The sequence below is a fragment of the Herpailurus yagouaroundi genome, unplaced genomic scaffold, assembly GCF_014898765.1.
Source record: "Herpailurus yagouaroundi ecotype Mexico unplaced genomic scaffold, PumYag 164, whole genome shotgun sequence".
Classification (NCBI taxonomy): domain Eukaryota; kingdom Metazoa; phylum Chordata; class Mammalia; order Carnivora; family Felidae; genus Herpailurus; species Herpailurus yagouaroundi.
The window spans coordinates 4,168,402-4,191,358 of NW_024412405.1; the positions used below are offsets into that span (position 1 = coordinate 4,168,402).

General features: G+C 42.1%; 1 protein-coding gene across 2 annotated transcripts in view; it reads right to left on the reverse strand.

Annotated features, from left to right (window-relative positions):
* MYO16 (myosin XVI) overlaps nt 1–22,957 on the reverse strand; it is a 491,281-nt gene that overhangs the window by 388,369 nt on the left and 79,955 nt on the right. For both annotated transcript variants that reach the window (XM_040487087.1, XM_040487086.1), the window contains exon 4: nt 14,030–14,173. In XM_040487087.1, coding sequence (XP_040343021.1) covers nt 14,030–14,173 — 144 coding nt within the window. The remainder of the gene's footprint in view (nt 1–14,029; nt 14,174–22,957) is intronic.

Here is a 22,957-nt window from a genome sequence, read left to right on the forward strand (position 1 = left end):
CCCTCCCACAGAAAACTTTTTTTCTCTGATGGTCTTTGCACCACCCCTTCCAATTTCCCAAACACAGATGGCTTGGAGTCATTTTTAAATTCCCTCTCCTTCTTTGATGTTAAACGACCCACATTACTACTGATTTCACCTTCAAAATATAACATCAGGATTTCCTTCACTCTCATCACCACATCCCAAGCCCAGAGTGACTCACCAGCATTTCAGGTCATGTTCTTGCAAAGGCATTGCTTCCACTGAGGGGCCTCTTCTGTCTTAGTCCACGTGTGCGCAGGGCCACGGGGGTGAGGTCCACGGGGGTGAGGTCCACACACAGCCTACTTACCCCATCCCAACCCTCACCCGAAGCTGAGATTTGATGTGAGGCACACATAAAAATATTGATGTAAATATATTAACATGTATACACTAAGAAACAAATTAGTGTTTATGCTCACTTTCACCTTCTTTCCTACACAGTATCCACGTTTAAGACCAAAGACCCTTTGGTTGCTCTGTTGCTCATGTATCCTTGGGAGCAAGGCTAGCACACAGCACACAGCGGACCCTCAATAAAAAATGTATTGAATGAATGAATGAATGAATGCACATAATTCGCCAGAGATATTTTTGAAAATAGTGTTTCCATTTTTATCTTGAGTTTGAGGAGAAGACTCCCTCACAGCTTATTGAGAATGGCTTTTTTTTTTGTTCTAAAATATCATCAGAATTTGTACTAATCCAGAGCATAGTACGTGCGAGAAGAAGCAGGTGAATCTGACGGCCGTAGGAAAAGTTAAACCCGTCAGGATTCAAGGATCCCTGAGCAGATCCATCAATGGCGTTGTGCCAGGTGGAGAGGTGGCTTCCTCTCCAAACCCAGCCCCAGACCCCTGGGACAGTTCAAATAAGTCTTTCGATGAGATGATGTGACAAGTTCCCTGCCAGACTCTGCAATCCCATAACCCTATTCCATGTTTTGAGGTCTCTTTCGCATCTTCGTATCTGCAGTTCTCAGATGAGGGTGCAGAAGTGGTATAAAAATTATAAGGCAAAGAAGCTACCTTCAAGGTATTTACAGTTTATTTAAAGGGTCCAGTTAAATTTATGAAATAATCCCCACTCTCATCAAAGCCCAAGAAAGGCAGTAGATACAGAAGCGTGGCAGAAATGGGACAGACATGAATTTTGGAAACAAACCCCAGGTAGATCCTCACCTGGTTGTGTCGCTGGCTGTGAAAACCCCGGGCGATGACGTCATTAAGACCGACTGTCATCTCACTCGGAAAGGAGATGGAAGTGAAGTCTCTTAAAATATTCTATTGTTGAGAATTTCTCGTTATCAGCGACCTTCCAATCTCAGACTGATGCTCTCAAAGTTCTGTCCCTGCACATTTTCACTGTCGACTAAACCCTGCTCAGAGGAGGTAACAGAGGTGAGGGCACTGGATCCTGGTGGAACCAGCCCCTCACACATCGATGTCCTTTCTCCTCTCCAGCTTCACTGAGGAGCTTCTGCGACTTTTACCTGCATTTCATGGCACAGTATGTTTTTAAGAGATGTCTCCCAGGTGTCACGGTCAAACGCATTTGGGGTCCCTGCAGAATCTCTATCTTAGAACTCCACACTGCCCCAGAGCACTGTGAAGCCTCCACCTGCTGGACGGGTCACAGTGAGATGGGAAGCCCTGGGCCAAGTGCTTGGGGCACTACTGAGCTAGACTGAGTCCCAGGGACAGTCTGTAAGGACCTCATCACGAGGCACCTGGACTGGGGATGCTCAAACCCTTTTCTTTAATGGTAACCCTTTTTTTTAATTTTTTTTAAATTTTTTTTAACGTTTATTTATTTTTGAGACAGGGAGAGACAGCATGAACGGGGGAGGGTCAGAGAGGGAGGGAGACACAGAATCTGAAACAGGCTCCAGGCTCTGAGCTGTCAGCACAGAGCCCGACGCGGGGCTCAAACTCACGGACCGCGAGACCATGACCTGAGCCAAAGTCGGACGCTTAACTGACTGAGCCACCCAGGCGCCCCAATGGCAACCCTTTTAGTTACCAGCTTCATTATTTAAGAATGGAAGCAGGTGGTAACTGTGTCCCCACGGATGAGGGCAGCAGGACAGGTGAGTGTCAGAACCAAGGACGTAATTCTAGAACCGATGTTTACCGATTCTGAGAACCAGTTCATGAGGAAAGCAGCACTCTGGCCTGGACCTACTCCTCACGGCCTCTAAAGGGAGGGCCCCGTGCTGCACAGGCTCACAGCTGTCATAGCTGTGTTGTCTTGTGCTTCCTGGAAACATTATTTTATTTCTGCCCCCAGCCTTAGAGTCATGTGGAAACTGCCATCAAACACTTCTCTTGCTTCTGTTACTACTTGCAGATTTATTCCCCTTCTACTTCCTCTAGGCTGACAGAAAATACTGGATGGTGACTGGATTTTTCTATGGCATCGTTTTGGCTTGGCTCCCTTCTTTTTTTTTTTTTTTTTAATTTACTTTCTCAAGCCAAAAAAGTTATCTTTTATTATATTCCTTATTCCTATATACACTCCCACCTGACTCCTAGTCTGCCAAGTTGTAAGCCAAAGTTTTTAGTAAAAGTCTTCAATTATTACAGAAAAGGGTGAAAGCACTTCTGTCTGCCAAATGGTTCCCACACTAGGTTTTCTTGCATACTCTGCGTACCCCGGGCAGTCAGACGGAGCGAAATTCAAACGTGTCTTAGTTTTTCTACACTTTTCCCACATCACATCTTTCCTCCTCATTTTCCTTCTCAGTTGCCAGGTAAACGCAGATTGCTGATTTCTCCTAAATCTCAACTGGCCAAAGATTTAATAAACGGCATGAAATGACATGTGCCCACCAGACAAAATACCAAAATCACATGAATGATAGCAAACCAGGGGATAAAGTGTGTGTGTTTTCTGAGACACAGTGTGTTTTCTTACTCCCGCCCCATCTCCACAAAAACAACTAGCAGCTATTCAAGTTTTAACACGGAATCCTGAAATTCTGTTATATTATCTGCAAATTACACAATTCTTAAAGTTAAAACCTTCTTAGGTGTTAGGATTTCTTTTTAAAACACAGACTACAATCATTAAGGGAACACAGCTTACCAAGTCTTTCAAAGAGTGATTTCATTTGGCAAGTCCTGGCTCAAGCTTTCTGAATTAAATTTTATATATATATAAATGTATATACATATATGCACATATAAATATATATACATATATGCATATATGTATATATAAATATATATATGTATATATATATGCACATATATGTATATATGTATATATATGATATCATAGAAAATTATAGATAGAAATTATATATATTATATATCATAGAAAATTATAGATAGAAATTATATATATATTAGATATCATAGAAAATTATAGATAGAAATTATATATATATTAGATATCAGAAAGTTATAGATAGAAATTATATATATATTAGATATCATAGAAAATTATAGATAGAAATTATCTATATATATATATATATATCTCATAATATCTTCATTGAAAATGAAAAAAATCTAAAGACTAAATTACCTAACATCATATTTCTGTGAATATTAAAATACCCAGATCTGGTTGTTGTAACAGATATAATATTGAAAAAGAAATGAGGGTGTCAAGAATCATGAATGACAACAATGGTATTACAGGAAAGTACCAGAAATATGCACTGTTCTGGGTCTGTGTTTACGAGCCCTCCCAACACGAGCAAGCAGTGTGCAGTATCCTGGTACGATAATGTGCTTTTCCAATGCGGTTTAAGGACTGAATGTTTCTTTAAATTTGACTCTCAAGGAATTTCTTATCTTGTGGAGCTTGATTTATTAATAAACATTGCATCCAAGTCCCCGGGATGAGTTCGGAATTAAGTAAAAAACACTCTGTCACCCACAGCTAGCAGCCAGTATGGCGGTCAGGCATGCTCTTCCAATGGAGGTAAAGAGGGAGCCGTAATGACCGGGATCAGAAGACCAATGTTTCTCTATGCTCATGGGAATGTCTTGACCCTTTTCTCTTCTCTTTAGCTGAACAGACTGTATGAAAATCTAACCACCTCAAAACTACGGGGTCGTCGAAACAGTGATCACTTACAGAAGTGGTTCAATGCAAGTCATTGCTAATAAAATATAAACTCCTAAGCAATGCTACATAGAGGGCACACAGTAGGGGAAAATCTGCATGGGATACTGATCATCGACCTACAGGGAATGAACACTGAGAAAAACACAACTTGAACCAAAAGTCAAGGCATATGATAGCAAGTTATTTTCTTTCACTGCTCTATACACAATCCAGCGCTACCTACGTAGAAGGCACATTCCAAATCGAAAGGCAGTCATATTGTATAAAGACTCCCGGGCTATGACACCCACAAAGGGGTGATATTTCATCATCCCAAAGCCATTCTTGAGATGTAACCTTGAACACAAGGTCGGGGGGCAGGGGGTGAGAAACAAAGCAGAGCAGAAATGCCACATGATGCTTCTAAGTAAGTACTTCCAGGCATCTCTGACCCTACAGTAGCCCACGTCCCACACAAACTTGCTGTGGGGCATGATGGCACAGCCCTTCTCATGCAGGGTTCTGGACTTGGCTACTTTGTCAGTCTTTCAAGGACTGAACTATTAGATGCACTCCAGAGGTACAGGCCAGCCATTTCACATGAGGAGTGTCTTAGAGCATCACGGTGTAATTCTTATGCTGAAATTCAGTTGGCAACAGCTAGGAAAAACTCAGTTACGTGCTTCTAGTTTAGAAAGAGCCAGATGCGTAGACATCCGTATCCGTCCTCAGAGCTCTCTTTAGTTGAACTTCTTCCACTCAGTCATGGAGGAAATAAAACTGATGATTGTGTTCCATTGTAAATAGCAGCTCTTTTAAATTACAAATTACTCATCATTTTAAGCGTGAGAAACTGGAAACAGCTGAAATTCCCCAAAAGTATTACAGCATCTAAACTCTAGAACACTGTGCAGCCTCTAAATACACGTTTCACAAAATACTTAAAAACATGGAATAATTTTGCGATATTGCAAAGAAACCGTATGGACTAAGTGGGTGCTACGCTCATCCCCACAAAGAACCAGGAAACTGTGCATTAAAATGATAACATTGACTTTCTCTGAGCTGTGGGATTGTGGGAGACTTTTATGTTCTTTTGGTTTTTCTATATTTTTCAATGCTTCTGAAATAAATGTGAATTGTTTCTGTGATTAGAAAAATCATCTTGGGGTGCCCGGGTGGCTCAATTGGTTAAGTGTCCGACTTCAGCTCAGATCATGATCTTGTGGTTCGTGGATTTGAACCCCCCATCGGGCTCTCTGATGACAGCTCGGAGCCTGGAGTCTGCTTCGGATTCTGTGTCTCCCTCTCTCTCTGCTCCTCCCCTGCTCACGCTCTCTCTCTCAAAAATAAATAAACATTAAAATATTTTTTTAAAAAAGAAAAACAATGTCTTACTAAAAGGACATTCAGAAATTAAATCTAAATGCTTTACAATATTAAATTATTAAATTTTTTAAGTTGTCTTAAATGTAGATGAAAAAAGGTTATAATGGAAAGCACTTTTTTTTTTAATTTTTTTTTCAACATTTATTTATTTTTGGGACACAGAGAGACAGAGCATGAACGGGGGAGAGGCAGAGAGAGAGGGAGACACAGAATCGGAAACAGGCTCCAGGCTCTGAGCCATCAGCCCAGAGCCCGACGCGGGGCTCAAACTCACGGACCGCGAGATCGTGACCTGGCTGAAGTCGGACGCTTAACCGACTGCGCCACCCAGGCGCCCCAAAGCACTTTTGAAGAAGAAGTATAATTTACCAAAAAATGGGAGCTTACATAAATGAACAGGGAAGCCTAAGGAAGTTTTCCTTATGCCTTGGACGTGGACACATGTGTGTCTCAAACTTTCCAAGCCTGGGAAAAACCAAAAGGACTCATGTTTCTGTCAGATACCTATGAAAGTGTATTTCTCTGTCCTTCAAAGAATTTTATGTCAAGTCATAGAAAAATCACGAAGCACACACTATTGCCCATTTTCTGAAATCCCTTTCATGGTCTTAGTCCCAGTGAATATTGAGTAAGAATTTTCACCGTAAGGTCAGGATGGATTTTCACTATAGATTTTAGTGATGGGAAGGTTTAGGCCATGGTAGGACGTACAACAAACAGAAGTCAAACTCTTAGAAACCCAGAGGAGAAGGGTGGTCACCAGGGGCTGGGGTCGGGGAGATGGGGAGCTACTGGGCAGAGAACCAGCCTCCAGTTACAGATGAATGGATGTGCTTTCAGGATCTAACATACAGCATGGTGACTGTGAGTAGTAACATTGTTTTGTACACTTGAGTTTTGCTAAGACAGTAGATCTTCCTACCACATTCTTACCACAACAGAAAAAGAATTACTGGCCACTACGTGAGTTGGTGGATGTATATTAATTAATCTGAATGTGGTAATCATTTCACAAAGTATGCTTATATCAGATCATCACGTTGTACACTTAAAAAATATACAATCATGGGGCGCCTGGATGGCTCAGTAGGTTAAGCATCCGACTTTGGCTCAGGTCACGATCTCACGGTGTGTGGGTTCGAGTCTCGCGTCAGGCTCTGTGCTGATGGCTTGGAGCCTGGAGCCTGCTTCTGATTCTGTGTCTCCTTCTATCTCTGCCCCTGCCCTGCTCACCCTCTGTCTCTCTCTGTTTCAAAAGTAAACATTAAAAAAATTTAAAATATATGTATACACAATCACGTTTATCAAGTATACCTCAATAAAGCAAAGAGGCTCTTGGGTTTAATGGCCACAAACAGGGGCTAAAAACCTGGATGTCTGCCCAAGTTCCTTTTTTGACCCACTTGCCTTCAGATCTAGTGAGATAAATTAAGGAGGGTAAACAATAAAATGTGCCTCCCGAGTCCATCACAGCAATGCCAACCGTGTTCTTGGCAAGGGCCACGCTGTGGTCCTTGCATGGACAGCAGCCAGCCTGGCCACACCGAAGCATGGCCGAGAGGTGATAAGTGGGTCAGCAAATGCACACTGCTCTTCAGAAAAGCTTGACTATAAAAATGAGAGAGACACTGAGGTGACAATTACAAGAAATACGTTTGATCAGGGTTTTCCTTATTTTCTGAATTAATGGAAGATCCTGGGACCTAACTATGAATTTAAAAGGAGAGTCCAATAGAAAGACCATGGAAATGAGAGATGATAAAGTGAGGAAGAAATCTTTCGAAGGGTGGAAATTAGTTGAATCTAGAGAGGACAGATGAGCACATAGTGTAGAGAGAACGAACACACACCTTTTGGAATGGAACAAAGGCTGTGAATAAATGTGGGGGGGGGGAGGAATCAACAGTTTGTTGGGTGAAGCCAAACACATTCAAGCCTGAAAACTTATTTTGTCAGTGGAGTTGAAGGCAAGATAAACTGTTAAGAAACAAGTCGAATATCATATGTAGGGTCATTTACATAAAAAGATGGGGCACCTTGGTGGCTCAATCGGTTGAATGTCCGACTTTAACCAGGTCCTGATCTCATGGTTCATGAGTTCAAGCCCCACGTCGGGCTCTGTGCTGACAGCTCAGAGCCTGGAACCTGCTTCCGATTCTGTGTCTCTCTCTCTCTGCTCCTCCCCCACTCAAGTTCTGTCTCTCTCTCTCTCAAAATAAAATGAATAATTATTAAGAAAAAAAATTTTTTAAGTTGATAAAGCCATCAGCTCTGCCACAGGTCTTGGAGAATCAGACTTACCCTGAACCATCTGGAGTTATAGCTCATTTTCTAGGGAGAAATATAATCTTAAACAGCAGGGTGCCCCATGTCTTAATATTTAAATCAAAGTGATGGGAAAGATAAATTGTAACGAAACAATATAAAAACTTTATACTAGTATAGAATGGTCCAAGCAACTAACGAGTAAAGTCTGGGAATGAGTTAATTTTGACCTCTCAGTTGAAGCCACTAACACAAAGTAAGCAACATGCTTTTGAAATATCATTCACTGTTTCAGTTATGACAGAATTGTTAGTTCCCAGAAACTAACACCCATTAAGTGCGGCACCCATTAAAATGATCTGGTTCCACACTGCCCACCAGACACGGTCCATGACACCCTCTATCCAACAGGCAAAAAAATCGCGAACATCAGACGTTCAAACACAAAAAGCCAAGGATCGAAAAAACCTTCTGTGTGCGTTGTTGTGGCCAATGGTAAAGATACTGCTGAGCTCCCGTTAGTAAATGATTGTCCACCTGCTAACATTTTCCCTGCACCTGATTTCAAGGAGTGAAAAGCCATTCAAACATCTCCTGGGAGTATGTAACAGAGAAAATTCACCATTACCCTGGAGCACCTGGGGGGCTCAGCTGGGTTAACTGTCTGGCTCTTGACTTTGGCTCAGGTCATGATCTCGCAGTTCTGTGCTGGCACTGCAGAGCCTGCTTGGGTTCTCTCTCTTTCACTCTCTGCCCAGCCTCTGCCTATGTGCTCTGTCTCTCTCGTTCTCAAAATAAATAAATACATTTTTAAAAAATAATAAGCAAATAAATAAAACTAATTAAAATGACACTGTATCCCTCAATTGTCTATTACTCACTTCTTGTAATTATGTATCAGAGCTACCCTTTATAGAGTAAGATTTATTAAATAATGCCAGGACATGTGGAATATCAAATTATAGCCTCCCAAGTTTTTCAACAGGAAAAGAGAAAAAGCCAGAGATGATCTGTCAGTAACACGGGTGAATCATTTTCTCCAGTATAAATAAGCACCCCGCAGTGTTTGACTCAATTAAATTATTCTCCTTTCAAAATAATGAGCTCCAAATGAAAGGGATTTGTTTCATATGGTTCCAAATGCCACGGGCTGTTACAGTGTTCAGATTTGCCCCGGCTTTGGAAGGGGCCGCACTGCGCCATCAGATGTGAAAATTCAGAAAACCGCAATAAATTCAAATCTTTTATCCAAAGTCACATGAGGAAAGAGGGGAGAAGAGAGCAAGCAGACCCAGAGACCATCCTGAGCGCAGTCCCGTGGCACCTGATGGCAGAGGGAAGCCGGCTGGTGAGCCAAGTGCCTGAGCAGGTTCTGAGCGTCTCCTATAAGCGCTCACTCATCGTGTGCTTCCAGACACAACACAGACACATACGTGTATAAACATGTTGGGATAAATGTGAAATCGAGATTTTCAAGAGAATAAATCCTGACATGACTGGAGTTCATCAATTATCAGCTTTTGAGATTTATTCCTAATAGAAAAGCTTCTTAAAATCTGGGAAATGGCAAATTACCTTGAAATTATTAAAAAAAAAAACAAGGTAAAATATGGAGCTATAGAACATTAGTGTTTGAATATGGTACAAATCAGAACATATTTTCAAAAAATCAGATAATGTAAGATGAAAAATAAAAATGTACATATGGGAGATGCTCAACAATCACTAAAATAAGGTAAGTAAAAAAATTCGCAGTGGAAAAACTATTATGATATATATTATGTTATATATATAATTAAATTCATGTATTTATATATAACATAAATATATATGTATATATTTATATATAAATATAAAAAATTATAGTGCATTATTTTATTGGGACCCAAAACATTTAGATTTGAGATTTTATTCTATTATATAACCTCTCTGACATCTGATTTCTTTGCATAAAAATAGAGATTACATATTAAGTGTGTTGCTCACGTCATAGAAATACTCTATTTTCCCAGTGAGGTATTTGTAAAACTTTGAGGAAACTCCAAAGCCCTATTTAACTATGTGCTGGAAATTGTAAAAATCATATTTCTTTTGGTCTAAGTTTTGAAAAGTTACTGCAGAAACCCATCATTTTCTTGGACACACCCCAATTCCGAAAATATACTGGGTTTAGATGATTTCCATTTCATACTTAAAATTCCAGAAAGTATCAATTGTCTTGTTTAGTAATAAACACAGTGGGTCCTCATTATTCCTGTTTGACGAATTATTTTGTAACACCAAGATGAGCACTTCGGGTACACGTCCATGGCCATTCGCGCACATGCACGAACATTCCGGTCACCCAGTGCACATGCTGGGAGCCGAGCTCGTGTGAGACGATGCTGCGTCTTCTTGGTTCAGGGTCGTAGTGAAAAAAAGTCTTACTGTAGTCTATTTGGTGCCATGTTTTTCACACTTTTGTCCTTTTGTCGGTGATTTTGTTGCTTAAAATGAGCCCCAAGCATGGTGCTGAAGTGCTATCTACTGCTTCTAAGCGCAAGGAAGCTATGATGAGCCTTATGGGGAAAATATGTGGGTGGATAAACTTCCTTCAGGCATGAGTTACAGTGTCACTGGCTGTGAGTTCGATGATGTTTATGAATTACCAGTATATATTTAAAAATGTGTCTTTACGGGCCGCCTAGGTGGCTCAGTTGGTTGAGTGCCCGGCCCTCGAGTTTGATTCAGGTCAAGATCCCAGGGTCGTGGGATCAAGCCCTGTGTCAGGCTCTGCGCTGGGCTTGGAGCTTGCTTATGATTCTCTCTCTCTCTCCCTCTGCCCCTCTACCCATCTCCCCCGCTCACACTCTCCCTCTCTCTCTAAAAATAAAAATAAAATAATAAAATAAAATAAAATAAAATGGTGTCTTTAAAACGAAAGACATGGAAAACAAGGTTCATACGAGGGCGCCTGGGTGGCTCAGAAGGTTAAGCATCTGAGTGTTGGTTTAGGCTCAGGTCATATTCTCAGTTTCATGGGTTCGAGCTCAGTGTTGGGTTCTATGCTGACAGCTCGGAGCCTGGAGCCTGCTTAGGATTCTGTGTCTCCCTCTCTCTCTGCCCCTCTCCCACTCATGCTCTGTCTCTCTCTCTCTCTCTCTCTAAAATAAATACATATTTTTAAAAATTATAAAAAACAACAATGGGAATGACGGCCTTAGTAGTCCACTCTGGGGACTTCTGGCTCTGTATGAATTCTAGCATTAGCAATATGACAACAGATCACAGGGACCGGGGTTCAGATTAGGACACCAAACCTGGTCTCAGACACTATGTTCTGGCCTGCAACGTATGCACTGCCCTCTCTGAGCACCCGTCCCTCACCTGTCGAAGGCAGGTGAAAGCTAGCACATATGTAGTAGGGTGAATTAATCTCTACGAAGCCTGTAGAAAAATATCAGGCACATATGAAGTGCTGTATAAAAGTCAAGTATTAGTATCTTCTAGAATTTTGTAGATCATTTGGCAAGAATACTGACAATATTCACAGTACCTAAACCTACTCCATAAACACAAACCACTTGTGATCCAATTAAAGCAGGAATGTTCTAATGCTGTTCAGGATACGACAGCAACACACACATTCACACATCTCTACTTAACAAAAACCCACAATACGTAATTATCTCAACTCACCGAAATCTTTTTTTTTTTTATGTTTATTTATTTACTTCTGAGGGGGTGGAAGAAGGCAGAGAGAGAGGAAGAGAGAGAATCCCAAGCAGGGTCCGCGCTATCAGCAGAGGGCTCGAACCCACGAACCGTGAGATCACGACCCTGAGCCGAAACCAAGAGTCAGACGCGTAGCCGACTGAGCCACCCAGGTGACCGCCCCCTTTATAAAAATATGTTTATTTATTTACTTTTGAGAGAGAGAGAGAGATGGAATTGTTTCTCTAGACAACGATTTCCTGACCATCTTGAAAAAGATGATTCAGATGCTTTTAACACAAATTCCAACCCTCTCGTCTTCGCACCAAAAGGGGCAGGCCATCTGCGACTCGTGTCCTTTCTCTCAAGCGCTAAATCCAATCCCACACCAAACACGGACAGCCTGGCCTTGCACACGTGCAGATGCCAGTCGCGTCCCACCACCCCGCCGGGGCTAGCCTGGCAGCTGACAGCAGGGTGCTAAGTGCCCCCCATCCTTCCCCTCCGCCTGTTTGTTCTCAACACAGCAGGCAGTGACCTTCTCAGACATAAGTCGGATTGCATCATTTCTCCACCCAAACTCTCCAAAGGATCCCCCAGTCACCTGGGGTGAAAGGAGATTCCAGTGCCCCGCCCACTGGTGCCAGCAGATCCACCGCCTGTGTCTCCGACACTGGCCCCCCCCGCCCCCACCCGCTGCGCTCCAGCTGCACTGGTTTCCTTGCTGCTCCACAAATACAAGACCCTTGCTATCCCCCCACACCCTGCTCACCTCGTGACTACCCCTCCAGGTGGCTCATGGCTCACGCGTCACCTTCTCCATGAGGCCACCCCTTAATACTCTCTACTCCTCTCTTCTTGTCCTTCCAACGGTTCTCTGCGGGTGACATCCTGTGTATTTGACTCATTTGCGTGTTTTGTCCTTCTCCCCGGTAGAATGTAAGCCCCACGAGGCAGGGATTTCTGCAGGGATTTCGGCTACTTTTGTTCACTGCCGACCCTTTGGTACAGAACAAAAGGCACTCAAATATTGACGCAGCCTCTTACGCATCAATAATCTTTGGAAGACGGAGAGAATATTGGACAATGCAGTGCTAAACCAAGTACAATGGCATTTAATTCTGGAAATAAAATAAATCTCTCGTTTGGGGTTGTTGACGGGAACACGTTTCTATAGAAATTACAATTTTTAGGACAATGTGTTTCATCCATATTTATTTAAAAGTAAATTATTCCCGTGGATGCTGGCTGGGCTGGCTCTTAGATGGTGGCAAGGAGACTATTCAGACTTGCTTAAGCCACTAATCACATTTCTCAGTCTCACTTTACTTGCTTTGGTTTGTTTTTGCCACGCTCTATAACATCCAATGTCTTTCCGCCCACTGTGTAGCACCTAGAACATAGTGGTTATTCAATAACGATTTGCTGAATGAATGAATAAACTGTAATTTCTTCAAAGGCAGGAACTGTGTTGAAAGTGATAATCAATAAATATTAATTAAATGCTCGGTAAATGAAGGTCACTGAGATAACTATCAGAAATAGAACTATGCATACGATGTGAGAAAAGGGAACTGCAGAACCAGGAAAATGTTAATTCGAAAACTACAGATTTGACCTCCAGCTCATACATGAAGTAAAGTCAAATTCTGTTGCTCAATTCTGTCAAAGAAACGCAATGTCATCAGACATTGAGAGGCACGTTTTCAAAAAAATCCTGCACAACTTCTTAAAACCTTTGTTAGAGCTAAACTCACCAGAAAAAAAAAAATCCCCAATCCTAATTCCAAAATAATTAAAGCGTGGTGTGAGGGTCAATGTCAGCATCTAAGCTCTACCCGGAAACAAGAGCAACATGTAAATCTAGTGATTGTTGGGGTGCCTGGGTGGCGCAGTCGGTTAAGCGTCCGACTTCAGCCAGGTCACGATCTCGTGGACCGTGAGTTGGAGCCCCGCGTCGGGCTCTGGGCTGATGGCTCAGAGCCTGGAGCCTGTTTCCGATTCTGTGTCTCCCTCTCTCTCTGCCCCTCCCCCGTTCATGCTCTGTCTCTCTCTGTCCCAAAAATAAACGTTGAAAAAAAAATTTAAAAAAAAAATAAAAAAAAATAAAATAAATCTAGTGATTGTTATACTTAACGTTTTCATTTCCTCATAAAGAAATGTTGCAGATACTTCTTTACCAGATGTCACCAAGAGGATAAGATTTAATAGATACTGTGTGTCTAGTTGGCTAAAAATTAAGAACAGAATGGACTGTGGACTTAATGAAACAACACTTCTCAAACCATTTTAGTTAAGACTGATCTGCAAATATTAAGGCTTATAATTTCCCAGAAAAGGCAGCATAGCTTCACATGACATCTGTGCAATTTGTTTTATGAACTATGTGACCCACAACCTTAGTCTCTAATTATCTGGTAATTCCAGGAAAACAAACGATCACACACACACACACACACACACACACACACACATACACACACACACATTTTTTTATCAACCAAAGTATTACATATTGTGAAATGTTACTAGTTAAATACACAGCCTTTTATATGCCATCCAATCATCAAATGGTAATAAACCACATTGCTTTACTTACTAATATAAGCAGCAGGACGATGTCAGGGTTATCACAAGCACAGGCGATGTGCATTGGTGTCCAAAAGTCTTCATCCTGGTGGTTGACATTGACCCCTCTGTCAATCAGGATCTCAGCAATGAAGGCATTATCATACCGAGCGCACTGAAAGAAAGAAGAAAAAAGGAAACATATTTCAAACAGTGATAAGGTTTATTGCAAATGTCCATGCAAATGTCCACTGGCAATCTAGAGGTTGAGAGATGGGGCTAAACGGAGAAAGAATGTATTCATGTTCTCCAGCTCACGTAAGGGGCACGTGGAAGGCTCAAGGGGAAATTACATCCATACACAGTAGAAAGAAAAATAAGAAAATAAGGACAGACATTAGGAAGGGGGGGGAGATTTTCACTATTTGGGTCCTCTTCTCGTGTGTGTGTGTGTGTGTGTGTGTGTGTGTGTGAACAAACTTTATTATTTTTTATATGAAATTTATTGTCAAATTGGCTTCCATATAACACCCAGTGCTCATCCCAACAGATGCCCTCCTCGATGCCCATCACCCACCTTTCCTTCTCTCCCACCCCCCATCAACCCTGAGTTTGTTCTCACTTTTTAAGATTCTCTTGTGTTTTGGTTCCCTCCCTCTTTAACCTTTTTTTTTCCTTACCCTCCCCCCATGGTCTTCTGGTAAGTTTCTCAGGATCCACATAAGAGTGAAAACATATGGTATCTGTCTTTCTCTGTATGACTTCTTTCACTTAACATAACACTCTCTAGTTCCATCCACATTGCTACAAAAGGCCATATTTCATTCTTTCTCTTGCCATGTAGTATTCCATTGTGTATATAAACCACATCTTCTTTATCCATTCGTCAGTTGATGGACATTTAGGCTCTTTCCATAGTTTGGCTATTGAAAGTGCTGCTATACACATTGGGGTACAAGTGCTCCTATGCATCAGCACTCCTGTATCCCTTGGGTAAATTCCTAGCAGTGCCATTCATCTGTAGATAAGATTATCAGAAAATCTTGGACAATTTACCATAATTATCTTTCTGAAATACACATTTCATCACATGATGTTTCTGCTTTAAAATGTACAGAGTTTGTCACTGACCAAAGAAAACAGCTTCACTACTGTACTGTATCCAAGGCAGACATGACCCTTCACGGTCCTTCCGAATTCATCCCCCATCATACTCAAATGCAACCCTCACACCAGTTGCATAGCACAACTAAAAACTCCACAGTGCCAACTTGTAACAGCGAACTACTATAATTTCGAAATCTTCTAACATAAATTTTAATCACTGTATAATACTATGCTTTTTGGAAATTTCATAGACTACTAAATGAAACTCTTCAGGAAATTGTTTTGCTTCTTTTATTTACTATTTATAGGTAAAACTCGTAAGGTCAGTGCTGGCTTCACGGGTGCATGATCTCTGCAGTCATGCGTAGATGGGTCCTGGACTGGGTTTAATGCTCTGTGGCCATCATGAATTTCCCATAATTTTTGAAGAGTCCCACATATTCATTTTGCCCTGGACCTTATGAATGATCTGGTCTACAGAAGTCTGATTTTTTATATTTGTATCTAAAAGGCTACATTAATATCAAATGCATATTAGTTAATTAGTTTAAAAACGGACCTAAGCCAATAAATCAGCTAAATATCTATTAGCAAAATTTATGGGTTGAAAGATATATGCTTTTTATAAGATTTTGATGCATAAAATAAGTTTCCGTCCCAAAAGAAACAGTAGCCATACTACCACCAGAAGTATTGCCATGTCAAGTTACCAACCTATTCACTGGATAGTAGAATTTTAAAAAACCACAGGAGCACTTCCCTTATGAGTAACGGGGACCGGATTTACATTCCTGCCTGAGTCAGCTGAAACAAAAACAAAACCACTCTGAAAAAATATGACTTCTGAGAGCTGGGAAGAAAGGAGGCGGTCACATTGTTGCTGTCGCTCCAGCTCACAGCCTTGAAGGCATTCCCAAGCTGCAGCACAGAAAGAATCTGTGTCACCCAGGGCCACTCAAGAGGAGACTGAACCAAAAGTCTAGAGACCGAGCTGGCCAGTGCGCACAGGACAGAGTCACAGAGAGGACAGAGCTGCAGAGAGAACTTCAAAGATCTACAGAAGGCCCCCTCAAGTACACAGAAGAGTTCTGATCAGTGCCTGCACCCCAGGAAATGACACAAGGTCCGGGACAGAACCCCCTGAAAAGGGAGAGGAGTCAGAGTTCATGCAATGCCATAAATAGCGTCTGTTTCAGCAGCCAGAATGGAAACCTAACTGAAGGTGGCCTTGGGTGGAGCACACACATGTCTTGCTTCAGTGCAGGTGTAGAAGGGGAGATACGGGGGCGCCTGGGTGGCGCAGTCGGTTGAGCGTCCGACTTCAGCCAGGTCACGATCTCGCGGTCCGTGAGTTCGAGCCCCGCGTCGGGCTCTGGGCTGATGGCTCAGAGCCTGGAGCCTGTTTCCAATTCTGTGTCTCCCTCTCTCTCTGCCCCTCCCCCGTTCATGCTCTGTCTCTCTCTGTCCCCCCAAAAAATAAATAAACGTTGAAAAAAAAATTTAAAAAAAAGAAGGGGAGATATGAGCCCTGGGCTGGATGCCACTCTATTCCCACCAAGAAGTATTAAATTCAAGTTCTGAAAGGATCACACTGTTTCCAAATAACTCCAATGCCCCCCCCCCCAAACAGAGCTCAAGATTATTTACAGAAATACAAAAATATTCAGTAACCAACAAGGCAAAATTCACTATGTCCAACATCCAAGAAGAAATGACCAGATATATAAGAAAGCAGGCAAATAAGACCCATAAGGAGGAGAAAGAATGATCAATGGGGAACCAGCTCAGAAGTGATACACCTACAAAGGACCAAATCTGTGTGTTAAACTGTTACGATAAGCCACATTCTGTATGTTCAAAACACTGGGAAACCTTTGAACACAGTAAGTAGAGACATGGAAGATAGCAGTAAGACTCAAATTTTACTCCTGGAGATGAGAACTACCATGCCTGAGATAAAAACTATACCAATGAATGGAACCAACAATGAACAAGATGTTGTGGAAGACAAGACTGGTGAACCAGTAACGTAGATTCCACAAAGGGCGTGTGAGCAAAAAAATGACTTTAAATAAGTGAACAGAGCATTGTTGAGCTGTGGGACATCTCCAGACAGTAACCACACAGATTGAAATGGGGACTACGTGGATTGATTTATGTTTTTTCCTTAGTATTTAATTCTCATTAAAATTAGTAATTAGAAGATAGCCCAATTGTTAACTGATATTTCAAAGAAAGAAAGAAAGAAAGAAAGGAAGGAAGGGAGAGAGAGAGAAAGGAAGGAAGAAAGAAAGAGGAAGGAAAGAAGGAAGGAAGGAAGGAAGGAAGGAAGGAAGGAAGGAAGGAAGGAGAAAGAAAGAAAGAAAGAAAGAAAGAAAGAAAGAAAGAAAGAAGAGAGAGAAAGGAAGGAAGGAAGGAAGGAAGGAAGGAAGGAAGGAAAGAAAGAAAGAGGAAGGAAGGGAGGAAGGAAGAGGAAGGAAGGAAGGAAGGAAGGAAGGAAGGAAGGAAGGGAGAGAGAGAAAGGAAGGAAGAGAGAGGAAGGAAGGAAGGAAGGAAGGAAGGAAGGAAGGAAGGAAGGAAGAGAGAGGAAGGAAGGAAGGAAGGAAGGAAGAAAGAAAGTATGAACTGTGGTTCACAAGCATAATACAGTCATGGAAAACATTCATATTTCCCTCCTTGAGACCTGGAGGTCTCAAGAACATAGTCAATGTAATGCAAAATCATGGCACACGTCCCATAGAAAGGAAGATAGAAGCAGGCATCAGTATTGGGATGTGTGGACGCATGTGGGGCAATGGCGGATGTGAAATCTGAGGGATTAGTTTCAGGTCTGAACCAAGATCTCTGCACATGTGATGTACTGTGTCGTGTGTAACCGTAATGAAGACGGTATGAATCGTGGCCCCACCGACAGTGGCTGCAGGTTTGGATACGATGACTAATAAGATACGGATCAGAGTATAAACGCTCAATAAATAGGTTTTAGAATTGGGGCCTGGATCCAATTTATTTTAGGAAATTCACATGCAGGTAATTCCTGTTCTGTTCTCTTTATCATTTTGATAACTCACTGCATAATCAATGGTGATGTGACTCCTCCTTCCGTGTGTCTGTCAAGATATCCTCATCCTGCACCTCGGGAATCCGCATTTACAATTCAGAGATACCTACAGTTTGCCTTTGAGGTGTCTTTCACCAAAAAAAAGACTTAATTAGATACAGTGCTGAAAATGGTATCAGCCTCTCTCAAGTAAGGTAATTTTTAGATCCACATTTCCACGGATCATGAATAATAATTTGACAGCAATAAATACCTTCTAATCACACTTGTCTGAAAAGATTATGATGGTTGAACATTCCTGTTACAATGTTCTTACAACATTATCGTTAGATAGTAAAGCTAATTCTCACTAGAAAGAATTTTCTTCAAGCAAATCTTCCTCCCAGTTCAGGCTCCTTTCATCACTTCAACCAGTTTCTGGCAACAGCTTACAGCACCAAGAAGGTGGCTGAACAGCCACTCTGTCACCTTCAGAGAGCTCTGACAGCACCAGTCCACCTTGACTGCCTGGAACCAAGTCTCCAGCTCCTCCCGTCCCCTTCCCCTGCCTCTCTAAGGTCCAGGCAGGACTGGCTGCATAATTTGTGGGACCCAGTGCAAAAGGGAACAGTGAGGCCCCTTATTCAAAAATGGCTAAGAATTTCAAGATGGCGACAACACAACATGAAACCAAGCACGGGCCCTGCGGAGCACAGACTCCCATGTGACTGAGCAGACCGTGTGCCCGTGAAGCCCTCACTGAACTACCCAACCTCTCAACCAACCTGCCCCCAACCAGGTCCCTCAAGTCCACACACTGCACTGCCTTCCAGCCAACTTCTGGTTCATTCCCTCACCTGGAAATGTCCACAGAACCTCAGTGGAAATCAATCTGTCTGGAAACACCGTCTCTCCTGCAGCCTTCTTCAGTGTAGAGAAACTTTTCTCCTATCAGGCCCTGAAAAGGCTTGGCCATTTTCTGAGCTTCTTGATTTTTTTTTTTTTCAGTAAGCTTTACGCCCAACATGGGGCTTGAACTCATGACCTGAGATCAAGAATCGCACGCTCCACTGACTAAACCAGTCAGACGCCCCTTAGCTTATTGATTCTTTTAGAATCATTGTCTGTTCACCTTAAAGTGCTTCTTTCTAAGATTCACTCTATCCTTACATACTACCCCTCTTCTCCCAACCGGGTCACTCTCCTCTTTCATCAAAGTTAGGGACTGAGATCACAGTCGTCCCCATGGTCTGAGGACATCAGCAACACTGGGTTACCCCCCTCTCTGAAAGCGTGAAGTGCCTTGACTCCAGGACCCCACAAACCTCCACCACGTTTTACTGGAGTTACCGCCCCCTGGTTTACCGCCACCAAGACTGGCTCCACGCTAAGTCGTAAGTCCTAACATCACAGCCTGTGACGACAAAAACATGGTGTTCTACCTCCTAAAGCATACTTAGAGAGCAACAAGGCAAATAAGTCTTCCTCCAAGACTGTTTATTGAGTTGGCCAGGATTAGTGACAGGGAACACTCTCCACACCAAGTCAGCAGTCCACAGCTTCTCGGTGACGCCTGCTTCCACTCTTTGGAACTGTTTCTAAACAACGGTAACATTTCGCAAGGTTCAAACCCCATACAACACGTATTCCTGATTCCACTGAAAAGACCCGAGAAATCATAGAAACCAAATAAACAAATACAGACAATTTTAAACTTAAGATGTTCTGCCTTCTCCCCACATCTTGTCATAAGAGATATCTTATGTATTTTAGTCCTTCTGGTTAGCTAAGGAGTATGTCTTGAACAACCCTGAAATCTATCGCTCAGAAAATCGAAAGATTTCTCCAAACACTGAATTCACACATTCATCGTGCATACATGCAAGTTATCACTTGCAAGTTTTTGGCTGTTGTTTTGTTTTTTTTTTTTTTTTAACATGAGTTGGATATACTGTGATACTAGCTTTCTCATTCTCGATGTCTATACATTTTCAGCACACACTTCCCTTTTTACTTCGCAGTGTTCGCTGGGGCAGAGGAGACAAGCAAAAAGTTACCGGGACAACATCTAATTTGATCCAGATATGGGTTATTGAGTGGATATCATGTGCTAAGCACAAGCCTACTATTAAACAAAAAAATTATGTCTGAACTCTCTGGAAGGGGTGGGGGAGGGGAAGCAATATGATTTATACAATCAATTTGTCTTCATCATTGCCCATTTTTCCTGTCTTATCTGTATGAGTTCTCAGCGATTCAAAACATTTCTACAACCAGACACAGATGGACAGAGACAGGGACACACACGTATAGAGATTTCTATCAGTAGCAAAATGAATTTGAATCTGTTGCAATTTTTAAAGTTTTTGAAATCTCTCTAGAACTTCCATATGGCCCTTTGTACTGAATACCAATCCCACCGGCCAGCCTTTCTAGCCAGTGCCTGGATCTGCACAAAATCACTTCGACTTATCTGCCACTATCTCACATTGAGGAACTGCACCCATTACACGCTCTTGGCCATACCTCTCATCATTTTTGCTTTTCACGTGCAGATGGTCTCGTACTTACCATGGTTCAACTTAATGATATTTAGACGTTACGAAGGTGTGAAAGAATTTTGAATTTGGATCACGTCCAGGGCTGGCGACACTCAGTTCACCCTCTCGTGATGCTGGGGCAGCAGACGCAGCCCCCACGCAGCCAGGCCATCGTGAGCAGAGACAACCGAGATGCTGACAACCATTCTGCACCCAGGTAACCATTCTGTGCGTGTCGTTTTCAGTAGAGAATTCAATAAATTACAGGAAGTAGTCAACATTTTATTAGGAAATGAGCTTTGCGTTCAATGATTTTTGCCCAACTGTAGGCTAATGTCCATGTTCTGAGCACATTTAAGGCAGGCTAGACTCAGCTATAATGTTCGGTAGGTTAGACGTATCAAATGCATTTTGACTTAATGATATTTTCAACTTCCGTGGTTTATCCAGACATAAACCCATCGTAAGTCAAACAAGATCTGTATCTTCTCCCTGGTAAATACTTGTACTGCAGATTACCTTGCCATACAGAAATGACCCAGAACATCTAGAGTTGAATTATGGTTATTATTATTGCCACCTGCCTTCCAAACACACATATCTTCCAGCCAATTGAGCCAAACTCTAATTATAAAACCGGCTATTTCTAAAGAGATTCAGATGTACCATTGATGCATTTCCAGAAAATTTTAAATCCTAATCAAACTTTTATCCTTTTAAGTGAATGTAAACTCTGCCCCTTCGGCTGCAATATTGGTTTGCTTCACTTTGGATCACCAAGATTTTGTTAGGCAACACTCTATTCCAGGTACTGTGCTTGGAAATGTACATGTCATGTTTAATGACATAGTAACTGCACTTGTTTAATGTAATTTAATTAAACATGTAATGTTTAATAACATAGTACCAGACAACCCACTTAAATGAGATTGAGGGTGTTCAGAGCATCCTATAGAGTCACGGTGGGGGCTACCAACAGCCTGAATAGAACTGGAATAGTACTCCAATATGGGGTACTCAGCACAGGATCTGAGTCTTGAAGGATTGTGGGGGGAGGTGGGCTGAGACATTAATCATAATCGATTAATTATTCACTGAACATCTACCATACGCCCAGGGTGGTGCCATGCCAGAGTTGGTCTATGAACTAGATACTGTCCCCAGTCATTAGCCAAATTCAAGAGGGTAATGCAGTCAAAACAGAAGTATGATGGGGAAGTCCAGTGAGCTGTGGGGCCATCTCAGAGAAGCACCCCAAAGGAGGAAACAGCATGAACAATCTGGAGGAGGAAGGAAAATAGCTCTTTGGGGAATTACACATCATTTGGCATGGAAGGCCTTTCTGAGCAGGAGAGTTTCAAGCTGATCCCTCAGGGAAAACCTTTCTGGGTGCAACATCCAAGTTCCAGTTGGGAAGGCTCTGTCCCAGTGCTCTCCATGCTGGTTGGCTGGGATTTTTCTCAGAGGGGCTCACAGATCAAAGACATCTGTAAAGAATTCCTCACCCATCTGCCTTCACCCTGTCATGAAAGATTCTGATTCATTACAAAGTGGGTTCTGTTATTGCAGAAGCAAAACAAAACAACAAAACAAAAACCTCGCTGGTAACTTTACTACCGAATTTTTTAGAATTTTTGAATGAACCAGTCCTGTGTGGTACATTTGCTCCAAAATGAAAACTCACTCCCTTCGGTTTCTGGTGACCTTCTGAGAAATGCCACAATGTGCACTTTTACCCCCTAAGCCATGCACGCAGGCAATCCAAATAAAAATATACCCGCAGTATAGATCAAGGTTAAGATTTTCAGTCAAGATGCAGATGGATATTCTATTAATGATAAAAAAAATGCTGGACTCAGACTTTCCAGTTATGGATAACATGATTCTCACAGACAAAAGAAATGTTGGATTTTACCATGCAAAGATGGGCCACACATTTGACTTTTGGGGCACCTGGGTGGCTCAGCCGGTTAAACATCCGACTTTGGCTCAGGTCACGATTTCACTGCTCATGAGTTCAAGCCCCGTGTCGGCTTCTGTACTGGCAGCTCAGAGCCTGGAGCCTGCTTCGGATTCTGTGTCTCCCTCTCTCTGCCCCTCCCCTGCTCACGCTCAGCCTCTCTCTGTCTCTCAAAAATAAGTAAAACATTAAAAAAAAAAATTGAATTAATTACATCCTTGGAAAAATTTAAAGGAGTCATGGTTTCCAGGCAACAGAAACTCTACTTCTAGCACTTTCTAGCATCGTCCTCAGACTGCAGAGTGGTTGGGC